Source organism: Danio rerio, chromosome 18, assembly GCF_052040795.2.
Source record: "Danio rerio strain M-AB ecotype USA chromosome 18, GRCz13ab, whole genome shotgun sequence".
NCBI lineage: Eukaryota > Metazoa > Chordata > Actinopteri > Cypriniformes > Danionidae > Danio > Danio rerio.
Window position 1 is genome coordinate 49414418 of NC_141038.1, and position 15583 is coordinate 49430000.

The window sequence follows — 15583 nt, forward strand, 5'->3', positions numbered from 1 at the left end:
ATTAGCTAGCCCAGGTGTGCCTGATTGGGGTTAAAACTAAACTTTGCAGGACTCCGGCCCTCCAGGACCGAGTTTGATGGCTGAAAACCAACCTGGAAATGGCCAAAACCCCTCTAAAACCAGCCTGGTCGACCAGTTAAACCAGCAATCCAGCCTAGGCTAGTTTAAGCTGTTTTTTTAGTAGAGCAAGTTTTCAGTGTCTGAGTGCGCTGGAAGACTTTTTGAGACAGCACTTAAAATGGACTACTGACTTCTGAACGATGCTAATTAAGACGCACACATTGATTATTAATTAAAATGCATGATTTATCAATTTACCAAGGTGTGTTTAATGTGTTTGAAATGATGTCACGTTTAATGGTTAGACCGAACAATGGCCGCTGTGTTATAAATATGTTGATGAGGCTGTTATATCTGACCTGTTGGCAAGCAGGTCGACTCTCTCTCTGATGCGCTCCGAGTAGATGTTGTTCTGGCTGATCAGACTCTCTCCCGCCTCGATCACAGCTTTAATACGGTGCAGGTTCAGCTCCATGGTGGTGGTGAAGTCCTTGTGCTTTTTGATGGCCGCCTCCACCGTCTCCACTGTACTGGGAAGCTCCACATGAGCCAGCGCTGATTCCTGACCGGACAAAAGAGGAACATGGTTAGCCGCCCAGTGATTTTGTTTTCTTTTTTAATATATCCCAAATTATGTTTAATGGTGTTTTTATATATATATATATATATATATATATATATATATATATATATATATATATATATATATATATATATATATATTAGGGGTGTCAAAATTAATCGTTTCTTCTGTGATTTTGTTTTCTTTTTTAATATATCCCAAATTATGTTTAATGGTGTTTATATATATATATATATATATATATATATATATATATATATATATATATATATATATATATATATATATATATATATATTAGGGGTGTCAAAATTAATCGTTTCTTCGGTGCAGACGCGGACAATTTGGTATCGGTTCTGTAATAATCATAACCGGTTATTATACTGACGTCATTTACCTCATATGCGATCTGTCACGAGGGAGGCGATCGCGAGTATTTACAACGCTTTAACTACTTAAAACTCATAAACTGTGCACAATTTCACTGTGTGTGTTTGCTGGATCAGTCTTTCTCTGACATATACAACAATAGCCCTATTTCACTGAGATTGAGAGAATGAAAGTAGCCTATTCCATTTCTCTCTCTCTCTCTCTCTCTCTCTCGCTCTGTCTCTCTCTCTCTTTCTCACACACACACACAGTGGCCCATTTGACCTGCTGGGGTGGCTTTTCTTCTCCTCTCGGCTGTTTTACAGCGTTACTTTTGGATCCAGAAACGAGCACGAGTCTGCAGAGTTTTCTCCACCGTGTCTATCATGCATCAGTTGTGAGATCGCCGCTGCCGCCTGCCGCTTATCAGTGTCACTTATCTGAAGAGCGCAGCGCGCAAGAGCCAATCGCAACCGTTTTTGTTGAGGGTGTGACCAATCATAGAGGTGTAAGAGAACTGGGGCCTGTTTCAGTAAGGAGGTTCAAACAACTCAGAGTATAAACTTGAACTCTAAGTTGATTTACCGAGAGATTAAAAACTCTGAGTTTTCGGTTTCAGAACAGCTGATCTGAGTTGGGTCAATCAACTTCGAGTAGACCAACTCAGAGTTAAGCGCGCACACCGTGACTACAAAAAGGCATTATCAATGGAGCGCAGACATTACGAGTGACTATGACAACATCTTATAAAAGAGATCACCATTTCTTTCTCCAGCTGAACTTGATGTTCTCATTCAAAGTTATAGCAAATATGAGTGTATATATTTGAAAAGAAGCAGCCATCAACCAGTTAGCGTGGGAAAACAGCTGCTCAAGATAATGCCTAATTTAACTTTTTAAGTATTTAAATATTTAAGTATAATAAAATAAGTAATGTAATTTGTAAAGTTTATATATATTTTTCTAAACTTTCTTTTATACATTTATAATTTTAATAGATTTAACAGTGCACTTGTGTGTCTGCCTTTTTATTGATCAAGTGATAGAGGTTAATATAACATTTAGAAGGTAAGCAGTACTAAAAATAATTTTTAGAAAGAATAATAATCCCATTAATCTAGTTACAGTGCATATCGAAGGTGAATTCAATTTAATTATTTATTAAAAAAGCATAAGCCATTCTAGTACAGTTCTTCTGTGTGTGACTAAATGTAGGCAATAGCTATGTTTCAATCCAAATATATTACATAAATGTATGTGCAAAACTGGAATATTGCATAAAAGATGCGAATAAAATTCCATCCAACGAGTTAAAGAGAAAAAAATTGTCACTTCCTGATTTAACTGGCACCAAATATCAACAGTAAAAACAGAATTTACTGTGGTAGAAGAAGCTGCGTCAATTAATTCTTTATTTAGCCTAATTAATGTACTTGCGCCTCGATGTCAGAAGACAATGCTGAAACACAATGAACACGTGGGGGCGTCTGAAGCCATGAGACGCGGAGACTCTTGACACGCACCAGACGTTCGGGGGTAATTAATAATATACACTAATACTGAAACAGTTAAGGCATTTTAGAATGACTAAAACAACATTTAAGACGTGTTACAGTGTGCTGAGCCTCCATTTACACACATTTTCATTATCATATGATCATGATCTTTTTTTTAATGTACATACTGTAATTTGTTCAGTAAAAGTGTTTCCATCGTAGTTTATGCGCACATTTTCTATCGAATAAAAGTTTATCCTACTCAGTTATGCGCGTTTTTTATGCATATTTTAAAAAGTTATGTGCATCATGACGTTTCTATCAATCGTTTTTATGCACGTATCCAAAATGAGCATTAAAATAGGTGGGTGGAAACGTAAGGCTAAGGCGAGAAATACCGCTTCATCTTTAAAAAAGGGGAGGAGACCTACAGAAACTCTGAGTTTAGAGAATAAAACCTGCTTCTGACCAGGTTAGATTCACAGAGTAAGTTACCACAGTAACTGACTCTGAGTTAAAGTTACCTCTCTTTCAGAAACAGGCTTGACTTACCCTGCTTTCTCGAGTTTAACAAACCTGCCATTTTGAAACGGAAAACCCAGAGTTTCTCTCATTTCAGGGTTAAAATACTCTGAGTTTTCACTTAACCTCCTTTCTGAAACAGGCCCCTAGACAAGGATCAGAAATTGAGCTGGATGTTTATATTTGTTTATATTTTTTGCTTAATGCTGGTTTTGTTTAAAGTTACAGTTTATATATCTGACTGTTTGTATTAAACGACAAAATTGTTTTACAAATAGTATATAAATATAAATATATTCATACATTTTAATACAAGAACTGCTGCTGTGAAGAAAATATAAAACTGTGTATGGAAAGCATCGTCAATGCACCGTGATGCACCGAGATATCGAATTGAACCGAATCGATGGCATGATAATCGTAACCGAACCGAACCGTGAGACTAGTGTAGGTTCACAGCTCTATATATATATATATAGGCTAAACACAATAATCAACTGCTATTACAATGTTCAATGCAGAAAGGTGAAGCTCAGATTTAAAAACAGACCGATGAATGTAAACTAGCCTAATAAACGTCAATGCCATGTGCATTTAGTGCAAATCAGTTCTGGCTCGATGACAAGTTTTAGAGTGCGGATTTGGAGGGCTCTTTCTCTGCGCCCGCAGGCTACAGACAGCGAATCTGAGCTTTAACAAACCAGAAAAGACACAGCATTCAACATACACCCAGACGGGCCTGAGGAAGTGCATGTCCTCTGACATTTAAACTGCATTTAGGATATTTTTATGAAGTGATGACCCAAACATAAAAGCAGCAAATGTCTCTGAAGAAGTACTGAGCGATGCCCCTTAAACCGTCCCGATGCCTCTGACATTTACAGACGTGACCCTGAGAAAACCGTTCTGATCACTCCTTCATAATCGTCTGCTCACTTTAACCCATAGAAAGGAAATGGCACACATGAAGCCTATTGAGCATCCCAGTAATTTCTCCTAGACAGGAATGAGATCTTAAAAGGAGCAAATTGCGACCTATTTAAAAATTCCCTTTTTTCAAGATCATCCTTGTAATCAAACTACGCAACTACCATAAAAATGTATAAATTATGTGTTACACCGTATCATCAGCAGTGGTTCTCAGAGTGGGGGTTGTCAATGAGACAATGAGAGGGGGTGTCACTTTAAGTCAAAATCAAATCAAATTAACTTTCAATAAACTATAAACTATTAGAATCACCACATATATCCATAACCTACAGAAGTAAAAATAGTTGTTTACAGTGCAGACATGCAAATGAAAAGCCATCAGCCTTTCGATTGTTTGTGACCCCTGATGTGATTATGTTATATTAACATAGATTTTATGTTTGTTTATTTTAATGTTTATCCATTAAATAAAAAAACCACAATACCCCGAAAAAACACCGAAGAACTCTTTGAAGAAAATAAGCTTTAGACTAAAGCAAAAAAAAAAAAAAATAGTTTGCAGTTAAATATAATAAGTATTTCTTATAGCAAAAGAAAAAAAATCAATATATTTTGGACAGAATTCAGTGTAAAATGTAAGACATTATTTATAAAGATAGACAGGCCTACATTATGATTTTTAGAGTGAATCAACATGAATGACAGTTGATGTTTACAATACTACATGCTGAAAAATGTGAGTTTGCATCAGGATGATGATACATGGGTCATTTTTTTTAGGAATTATATTGCAGGGTGTTATGCTGTTTGGCTACTTTCAGAAATTTGGCAACAAACATTTTACATAAAAATTTGAAAGACAAGTTATTTTATATTAATGTATCAATAGGATGAGGTCTAGTTACCTACCTATTCTCACTCACTATCCTTTGGTTTAGTCAGTGGACCACAGTGGAATGAACCGCCATATATTCCAGCATATGTTTTACACAATGAATACGCTTCCAGCTGCAACCCAGTACAGGGAAACACCCATACACACACACACTTATACACTACTGCCAATTTAGCTACCTATTATTTACCTATACCGCATGTCATTGGGACTGTGGTTGAAATGGGTACTTTTTAATTTTTAACTTTTGTACATTTTTAAGGCCGTGCTTCTTTACTTTTACTTGAGTAAACAATCGTAGTCAGTACTTCTACTTGTACCAGAGTCATTTTAATCATGAGTATCTGTACTTCTACTTAAGTAAAGGATTTGTGTACTTTTGCCATCTCTGGTAGGCATGGGACGATACGTGGTTTCAATGCTTGCAGGCAGTTTGAAAATATTTTATATTAGAGTATTTTATTTAGATTTTTAAGTAGAGCTGTGAACCTACACTAGTCTCACGGTTCGGTTCGGTTACGATTATCATGCCATCGATTCGGTTCAATTCGGTATCTTGGTGCATCACGGTGCATTGACGATGCTTTTCATACACAGTTTTAGATTTTCTTCAAAGCAGCAGTTCTTGTATTAAAATGTATGAATATATTTATATACGATTTGTAATACAATTTTGTCATTTAATACCAACAGCCAGATGTATAAACTGTACCTTTAAACAACACGAGTGCAAATAATATAAACAAATATAATTATCCCTCTTGCTTTCTGATCCTTGTCTAGTTCTCTTACACCCCTTTGATTGATCACACTCTCAACAAAAACGGTTGCGATTGGCTCTTGCGCGCTGCGCTCTTCACAGATTAGTGACACTGATAAGCGGCAGCGGCGATCACAGCTGATCAATAACAGACACGGTGGAGAAAACTCTGCAGGCTCGCGTTCGAGTCTGTATTCATAAGTATCGCTGTAAAACAGCCGGGAGGAGAAGAAAAGTCACGCCAGCAGGTCAAATGGGCCTCAGTGTGTTTGTGTGTGTGTGTGTGTGTGAGAGAGAAATGGAGTACTTTCATTCTCTCAATCGCAGTGAAATAGGGGCTTCTGCAGTAAATATCAACGAAAGACTGATCCAGCAAACACACACAGTGAAATTGTGCACAGTTTATGAGTTTTAAGTAGTTGGAGTGTTGTAAATACTTGCGCTCGCCTCCCTCGCGACAGAGCGCATATGAGGTAAATGACGTCAGTACATAATAACTGGTTATGATTATTACTGAACCGATACCGAATTGTCTGCATCGCGTTGCACCGAAGAAACAATTAACTTTGACACTCCTATTTTTAAGACAGTATCTCCAGCAGAAAATGATCATCTACATCAAAAGCGTCCTGTCAGCACATAATTTGAAAAACAAATGGCTTATAAATCAACATCCAAGGTTATTATACCATCAGAATCATATACTGGCACATGCCTAGAATTTAGGTGTGGAAACTATAGTATAAGCAGAATAACCTTAATAAATAACGCACACTAAGGTCTAACCTCTACTTGGCATCATGGCCGTGCATTATTTTTCAAGTAATCCAACAGCTCAATAATTCCTTACATAAAGAGCATTGAGGAGCTTTACCTGGTTGTTGAGGAAAGCCTCAGCCTGCTTGACGTCCCTCAGAAACAGATGGAAGATGTGCGCCTGCACCAGCACCTCCCGGCGACTCTCCCACATCTCCAGCAGTTTATTCCAGCCCACATCCAGCTTGTGGAGCCACTGCTGCAGAGCTCCGTGAGGCAGCGGCGCCTCCTCAGTCTCCAGCAGCTCATTCACCGCCTGCAGCCGCTCGTAATCCTCCTCGTAGCGTCCGATCTCCTCCTTCAGCGCCGCATGCTGGTTTATCAGCCGTTCGGCGTCCTCTAAAGCATTGGGAAGCTCGTCTGAAGCAGCGGAGGTCTGAGTTTGAACCAGCCAGGTGAGGAAAGAATCCAGATCTTGGATGAACTGTTGCAACCTGCCGGCGACGGTTAAAGAGTCTTCGCAGCCTTGCAAAGTGCGCTTTAGTTCCTCCCACTCCACGCTGATGCCTTCGAAAGGAACTAGAATCTCCACGGCCTTCTCTGGATGGGACGTTGCGAGCTCTTCTGCTTCTTCCTGAAGGTGGAGGAGTTTGGGTTCGAGGACGGCTAGAGCTCCTTCCATGGTGGAGAGACGCCGCTGCAGCGCCAAAACGCTGCCCAGGTCACTGCCCACGTACTGTGTGGCATCGATGGCTTTCCTTTTGTCCTGAATCTGGGACTTGATTTCGGTGCACTCCAATAAGTAGTTCTGGATGCGCAGGATGGAGTCCAGGTGATCTTTCTTCTGCTCCACCAGCTCCACGATGCTGTTCCACCTGTGAACATGTGTAGAAATAAAACAGCTTAACCTCTTTTTTTTTGTTAGTTTTGATTTTAGGCATTGAATTTAGGCCCAATCTAAATTCTTTCCCTTAGCTCTACCCCTTGTTCCAATTCTCTTTAGCTTGAAAGCGTAGGGCTCAAGGCTAGTTTATACTTCTGCGTCAAGTGAGAGAGAGAGAGAGTTTAAATTTTATTGCCATTTCAGCTTCTATGGCTATGCCATGGCAAAAAGAAAATAGATCAAGTTTATCACGTTTTATAAACACCAATTTTCTATAATTATAAAAATATTCGGTAACACTTTAAAATAACTATTCGTTATAACTAGTTAATAGACCATTAATAAACTGTTTGTTAACAAGTTATAAATGACTTGTTAAATAAAAGTTAATAGTTTGTTAATTATTTATAACTGTGCCTTATAGACCTTTTTCATGGCTGCTGCATGGTGGGCGCCATAGCGACCAGCATCTTCCGGTAGAATGCTTAAAACATCTGTTTACAGCGTGTACAACTGGTAATTTGCGCTCTAAAAATGGGTTTGAATACCGTTTTTAATGGATAACAGAGTGTTTTTGTGACACACAACTTAGACATGTGTCTGTTAAAGCCGTTATAATCCGTCACATGTGGTTCAAGCGCGCAGAAATACGAGAAAAACGTTCTCCTAGTTCACGTGTCTGCTGTCAGAAATACAGTGTGTGTGTGTTCCCGGCCTGTCAGCTGTTAGCTTAGCGGCTCTTTAACACAGAGAGAGAGAGAGAGAGAGATTATTATTATTATATTTATCAAATGTATTGTTTTTGTGTGTGTGTGTCATTATATCTTATCTGTATTACTATTAATTATTATTTTCAATGGTTTTAATATGTTTCATATTTGAAGTGCTTTGGCAATACTGTACTTAATGTCATGCCAATAAAGCAACTTGAACTTGAACTTGAACTTGAGAGAGAGAGAGAGAGAGAGAGAGAGAGAGAGAGCAAACCATGGCATGAAACCAACTGGCATGAAACTTAACAGGTATGAAAGTCGTGCAATTTACAAAAATGACCAATAAAAGTCTGTTATTGATCCTCTGCTGGCTGATTTGCTGTTCATTCTAATCGCGAGCCGTTTGTGTTTCATTTCGTGTGTTGTTTTTACCACGGTTTGTGTTTTTCTGTCATTTTGAAATGACACTCGCCTATATTTTCACTTTGTCACAGTTATTAAATCAGTGTGTCAGTGGCACAGTACAGGCTACGTGTGTGTGTCAAACATTTTGGTGAACTACATTTGTTTGGGCTGGTTATATATTTGTAATAAAGAGAAAATGTTGACTTTAGCGATGACGAGGCTTCATTTAAACTGCAGAAGATGCCGTCTGACAACGAGGGGAAAATGCCTCACAGCAGCTGTTTTCCATCCTATTAGATCGCATTTCTTTAAATGATCAGTCCAGGAGATGCTGCTGATGGACAACAGTATTAGTTTAAAGAGGATAAAAGCAGGTAAAATAGATTAAAACTATCGTTTCGAAGCTGTCCAAATGTGACTGTTTACACGCATCAGCTGCCGACCGGAAGTTCTTCGCATTCTCCTTGCGCATACACGCAAAGCATAATGGGTAATTTTGAGTTCCAAGAAAAGGTCTATAGATGGCTAATAGATAACTTACAAGCCGTTAGTTAACAAGTTGTAAATGACTTCTTAACTGTATTTTAATGATTTATAACTATACCTAATAAATTATTATGAGATCCTGAACAAGCGGTTAGTAAATAACTTAATAAAGGCTAGTTAAGTATCAGTTAATAGTGTATATATGTTATTGGGACGTTATTCTAAAGTTGCAGCTATTCTTCATTTATTAACTGTTAGTAAATGAGGAATAGTTGCAACTTTAGAATAACCTCCCAATAACATGCTTAAGCTAATAACTAACACTTAACTATTATTTTTACTCACACTTTACAGATCAGTATGCGTGCACTTGACGCCGAAGTATAAATCAGCCTTATGGCCTAACATACATTAATGCAGACACTACCACAGCAATGTAAATGAGGTCAATTAAATAAATAAATACATTTAGAATTTAATTAAATTCCAGAAGTGATAAAAGCAGAATGTTCTTCAGCTTTACTACTCTTTTTGATTAATAAATATTAATATAATGAACAATTTTTACGAATATTTTTAACTAAATGTTGTCAAATGTACATTCATTATAGAAACATAATTTTTAATCATTTTTTCAACACAATAATAGAGGATAAACTAATTTTAAATCTTAAATTTTCCAATTAAAAATGAGAATGCAATTGGACTTTTATTGTACACTCACCGGCCACTTTATTAGGTACATCTTACTAGTATTGGATTGGACCCCTTTTTGCTTTCAGAACTGCCTTAATACTTCGTGACATAGATTCAACAAGGTACTGGAAATATTCATCAGAGATTTTGCTCCATATTGACATGATAGCATCACACAGCTGCTGCAGATTTGTTGGCTGGAATCTCACAATCTTCCATGGAATCTCCCACCACATCCCAAAGGTGCTCTATTGGATTGAGATATGGTGACTGTGGACGCCATTAAACTACAGTGAACTCATTGTTATGTTCAAGAAAGCAGTCTGAGATGATACGAGCTTTATGACATGGTGCATTATCCTGCTGGAAGTAGCCATCAAAAGATAGGTACACTGTGGTCATGAAGGGGTAAACATGGTCAGCAACAATACTCAGGTAGGTTAAGGTGTTGACACGATGCTCAATTGGTACTAATGGGCTCAAACTGTGCCAAGAAAATATCCCCCACACCATTACACCACCACCCGCAGCCTGAAACATTAATACAAGCTAGGATGGATTCATGCATTCATGTTGTTGATGCCAAATTCTGACCCTACTATCTAAATATGACAGCAGAAATCGAGACTCATCAGACCAGGCAACGTTTCTCCAATCTTCTATTGTCCTTTTTTGGTGAGCCTGTGTGAATTGTAGCCTCAGTTTTCTGACCTTAGCTGACAGGAGTGGCACCCGGTGTGGTCTTCTGCTGCTGTAGCCCATCCGCCTCAAAGTTCAACGTGTTGACCATGTCTAAATGCCTAAATGCATTGAGTTGCTGCAATGTGTTTGGCTGATTAGAAATTTGCGTAAACGAGTAGTTAGACAGGCGTACCTAATAAAGTGGCCGGTGAGTGTATTTTCTAACAAACAATATGTCTATTAATCTATTAACTAATTCATAATAAATCTGTCCACAATATTTCGTCCAACATCCCATTAAGTCCATATTCATATGATTCAGTTTCAATCTACTCAAGGTAGAGCTTGGGTGCGGGATAATAAAAATAACTTGATTCCAGAAAACATGACTCAGTCTGAATCATTCTCAATTCATGAACACACACATACACACACGGGTGGACTGCAGCTCATGGCCCAAGACACAGTATCTCAAACCAAACACACTTTTAAATAATCAAACAGGCTTTTAAATACACAGTGGCATGAAATATTGAGGAACAGGATGTCTGTGGAAGTGTGCGGGTCAGGCGGCCCTGTGTGTGGCAGCCGCAGCAGATGGCAGCACGCGGAGACACGCTATTTATGCCAAGGTCGCTCTAAAACGGATCACTGGAGTTTTTCACACATACGTCACAGCTTGCCAGTTTCAGTGAAAGCTTGTGAAAGCAGCAGCAAACCGCTTTCTAAAGACGGACGTGTGCTAAAAATGATGAACAACAGCAGCAGCCGCATCAGGAGCAAGCAGGGTTTTCTGGATTTAACCATTATGAAAGGAAAACAACATTGGATATAAATACAAGTAAGGTTAAAAAAGACTGCATGAGATGATGAAAACAACTAAATTACATCTACTAGCAAAAAATGGGCTTAAGACAAGAATAATTGGTCGGAGATATACATATATGTTATGCTTAATGATCCATTTGTGTAAACAGAAAAAAATAATAGTGCATCTTTGCTTTGAATGCAATAGTAATTTTAACATCCTTGGTTACAGATGCATTTGCACTATTTCCATATTAAAATAAAGTCCCATGAACAGTGTTGGGTGACATTACTTTTAAAAGTAATTTTTATATACACACACACTGGCCACTTTATTAGGTACACCTGTCCAACTGCTCGTTAACACAAATTTGAAGACCACACTAAGAACAGGAAGCTGACGCTACAATTCACACAGGCTCATCAAAATTGGACAATAGAAGATTGGAAAAACATTGCCTGGTCTGATGAGTTTCGATTTCTGCTGCAACATTCAGATGGTCAGAATTGGGAGTCAACAACATGAAAGCATGGATCCTGGCTTGTATCCGCAGTTCAGGCTGGTGCTCGTGGTGAAATGGTGTGGGGGATATTTTCTTGGCATAAATTGGGCTCATTAGTACCAACCAAGCATCGTGTCAACACCACTGCCTACTTGAGTATTGTTGCTAACCATCTCCATCCTTTTTGACCACAGTGTACCCATCTTCTGATGGCAACTTCCAGCAGGATAACATAAAGTGTGAATCATCTCAGACTGGTTTCTTGAACATGTCAATGAGTTCACTGAAACTCAAATGGCCTCCACAGTCACAAGATCTCAATTCAATAGAGCACCTTTGGGATGTGGTGGAACGGGAGATTCGCATCATGGATGTGCAGCTGACAAATCTGCAGCAACTGCGGGATGCTATCATGTCAACACAGAGCAAAATCTCTGAGGAATATTTCCAGTACCCTGTTGAATCTATGTCATGAAGGATTAAGGCAGTTCTGAAGGCAAAAGGGGGTCTAACACGGGTACTAGTAAGGTGTACCTAATAAAGTGGCCGATGAGTGTATAAATCTTAAAATAAATAAATAAACACATGCATTCACATTACTTTCCTTCAAAGTAACTAAGTAAAATATTTAGTTATTTTTAAAAAAGTGACTTAAGATTGTATACTACTTATACTACTTTTAAAAATAGCTTTACTCAACACTGCCCATGAAGCACTGCGAATTAATTAATAAGTCAATGGTTATGAAAAGGAATATTTGTCTATTTATAGCAGTTAATAAAAAAACCCTACTAAGTATAGTATTTTATTTAATATTGAACCTTGTAAATGCTTCATGAAAATGTTTTAGTGTCTAGTGTTTGGTATTCAGTCACAGCAGTGCTGTTTTACATGACCTTTGCATAGCAGTTCATCTTTTAATTTAAAACATGACGTTTTGGGCCAAATATATTAAAAGGACAGAAAAAAATGTACACCCACATAGCTATGATGATAATCTTTTGACGATAAAAGTTAATGAATATGTACAGCCATTCTAGTGATAAACACATACTGTATCTCTTAATATTTAAAAATCATTATTGCAATAATAATAATAATAATTCCTTACATTTATATAGCGCATGTCTGGGCACTCAATGCGCTTTACACAATGGGGGGGAATTTCCTCATCCACCACCAATGTGCAGCATCCACCTGGATGACGTGACGGCAGCCATTTTGCGCCAGATCGCACACCAGCTGATTGGTGGAGAGGAGACAGAGCGATGAAGCCAATTATTATATGGGGAGGGTTTGGAGGCCAAGATGTAAAGAGGCCAGTGGGCAGATTTGGCCAGGATGCTGGGGTTAAACCCCTATTCTTTTTCGGAGGACATCCTGGGTTTTTTAACAACCACAGAGAGTCAGGACCTCGGTTTAACGTCTCATCCGAAAGACGGCGCTCACTGAGCAGTATAGCATCCCTGTCACTATATTGAAGCATTAGGACCCACACAGGCCGCAGGTTGAGCACCCTCTGCTGGCCTCACTAACACCACTTCCAGCAGCAACCTAGTGTTCCCATGTGATCTCCCATCCAGGTACTGACCGGGCACAGCCCTGCTTAGCTTCAGTGGGCGACCATGTGAGAGTTGCAGAGAGCTAGCTGCCGGCATATATTTAAAAATGTTTTAAAAATGTCAAAAAATCTACACTTCCTGTTGCTAGCAACTGTACATTTACTTTTAAATGCATGATATGAAACGTCAGATGTGGAGATACCTGCTGTTTAAATGATCCTGGCAGCCTCGGACTTCAGTTGAGCTGGGGTGACCGCTGTCTAAAAGTTGCTGGACGATCTGATTAACATCTAGTATCCTTCCCATCAGGCTGTTCATCTCCTGGTCCAAGCTCTCAAACCTAAAACAGAGATAATTATTAGTAAATATCCAATGTTAAATCACTGCTTACAATCCAATTCATCAGTAGATTAGGCTTTTCTGACTATAGAAAAGGTGAAAAACAGCAGTCTCATTGACTTGAGAGTATACGTCATCAACCATGCTGAGAACTGTTCAGCCAGTATGTGAATTAAAGCTAATAATTCATTAATATTCCTTCAGCTTAGTCTCTATTTTAGAGGTCGCCACAGCAGAATGAACCGCCAACTATTCCGACATATGTTTTATGCAGCGGATGCCCTTCCAGCCACAACCCACTATTAGGAAATAAAGCTAATAATATCGTAAATGATGTTTAATTGATCGTTTTGCTTCACAAGAGCTCATAATATCATCAGGAGCCACAGGGATTGATTTGGACTTGTTTATATGTGTTTATTTTTAATTTTAAAAACAGCTGACCATTATACGGCTGATAGAGGGTCAAAGATTCAGCTACAAATCTTATTTAAAGTCCGTGTTAAATCAGAACTGATAATGTAATGTGGATTTATATAGCACATTTATTGTGTATGGCCATACACCCAAAGCGCTTCACAATCAAGAGGGGGGGTCTCTCCACACCACCACCAGTGTGCAGCATCCACTTGGATGATGCGACGGCAGCCACAGGACAACAGCACCAGTGCGCTCACCACACACCAGCTATTGGGGGATGGGAGAGACAGTGATAGAGCCAATTCGGTGGATGGGAATGTTTGGGAGGCCATGATGGGCAAAGGCCAATCGAGGTAATTTAGCCAGAACCCCGGGGGTTACACCCCTACTCTTTATGAGAAGATTTTTATTGGATTTTTATTGACCACAGAGTCAGGACCTCAATTTAACGTCTCTTCCGAATGACAGCGCCTACTGACAGTACGGTGTCTTCTTTACTTTCACTGGGGCATTAGGGCTCACACAGGCCACAGGTTATGCCGAGTTCAGACTGCATGACTTTGACTCACCGATTTTGACTCGCCGACAGGTTTTGAGAAATCCCAGGCAAATCGGTGCTCGTGTACGCGAGTGACAATCACACAGCGTGAACTATCAGGGACGTGATTTGAAAGAATCGCCGATGAGTCGTCAACGCTCGTGAGATATTTGGCATGCTAAATATCTTGAGTTGTCGGCGATTCAAATCATGCCGTGTGAAATGAGTTTTGACTGAATAACATCGGCGATCACCTACAGCCAATAAGAGAGCAGCATTCACTAGCGTAGGCAACTGCAGGCCAGCGGGAGGATAGAAGAGAAGTTAAAAGTGCTCATTTTCAGTTTATTTGGACCTTAGAAATGGAGGAAAAACTAGCAGAAATATGACAGGAGCACTGTGTCTGTTTGACGTGTCATGTGAGCAATATCACAACTGGGTTGAAAAAGAAAAAAGCTGAGGGGAAATTGTTAATTTCCTTCAAACATATCCCATCACGCACTGCACTCACACACCAGTTCCAGATCACCCATTGATTCCACACATACAGCTGAAGCTCGTCATTACTGATTGATTGGACTATATACCCCCAACACACACACACTGATATCCAGTCTTGTTCACTGATATCCAGACTTGTTATCACTAGTGATCTTTATGAAGCAGTTACCTTGTTGTTCCTAGCCGTTTTTACCCTGGTTTGTTTGTTTACTGTTTATGTTGTTTTGTCGCCTGCCTCAACCTCTTCCCTGTGATTTCTACTTTGGATAAATAGTGGTGGGCAGAGCAAGGCTTTATGAAACACTGAAACGGTCAAAGCAAATGTGTCGAAGTTTTGAAACCTTTCTAAACCCTTCTCTACAGTGACACCTAGTGGTCATTTTTTTTACTTTTGCTATGAAAAAACGTCCACAAACAAACAAGTACACCAACTGAGGAATTATACCCCACATTGTTTAGCCGCAACATCAAGGGATCTAGTAGAGTGGTTAGTGTTAATGTCATGCGGAGATAATGGCGTTGAATTCAGGATAAAGCAACTATAGTAATTTGAAGTTACTTTGTTTACTGTTCTTGTAACGTGTTTTGTTTTAACATTGGTCTGACATCTGAATAAACTCTGTGTTGTTTTGGTCAAAACCAAATCTACATCAATAAAAGGCATTAGGTCACAAGCTC

At 39.0% G+C, this 15583-nt stretch overlaps 1 protein-coding gene across 9 annotated transcripts in view; it reads right to left on the reverse strand.

Annotated features, from left to right (window-relative positions):
- sptbn4b (spectrin, beta, non-erythrocytic 4b) overlaps positions 1 to 15583 on the reverse strand; it is a 125039-nt gene that overhangs the window by 74567 nt on the left and 34889 nt on the right. For all 9 annotated transcript variants that reach the window (XR_015515254.1, XR_015515255.1, XR_015515256.1 and 6 more), the window contains exons 15-17: positions 13310 to 13447; positions 6490 to 7246; positions 420 to 622 (exon numbers count right to left, since the gene is read on the reverse strand). Coding sequence is in view for 6 of the 9 variants with exons in the window: in XM_087293405.1 (XP_087149531.1) it covers positions 420 to 622; positions 6490 to 7246; positions 13310 to 13447 (1098 nt within the window). In the remaining 3 variants the exon portion in view is untranslated. The remainder of the gene's footprint in view (positions 1 to 419; positions 623 to 6489; positions 7247 to 13309; positions 13448 to 15583) is intronic.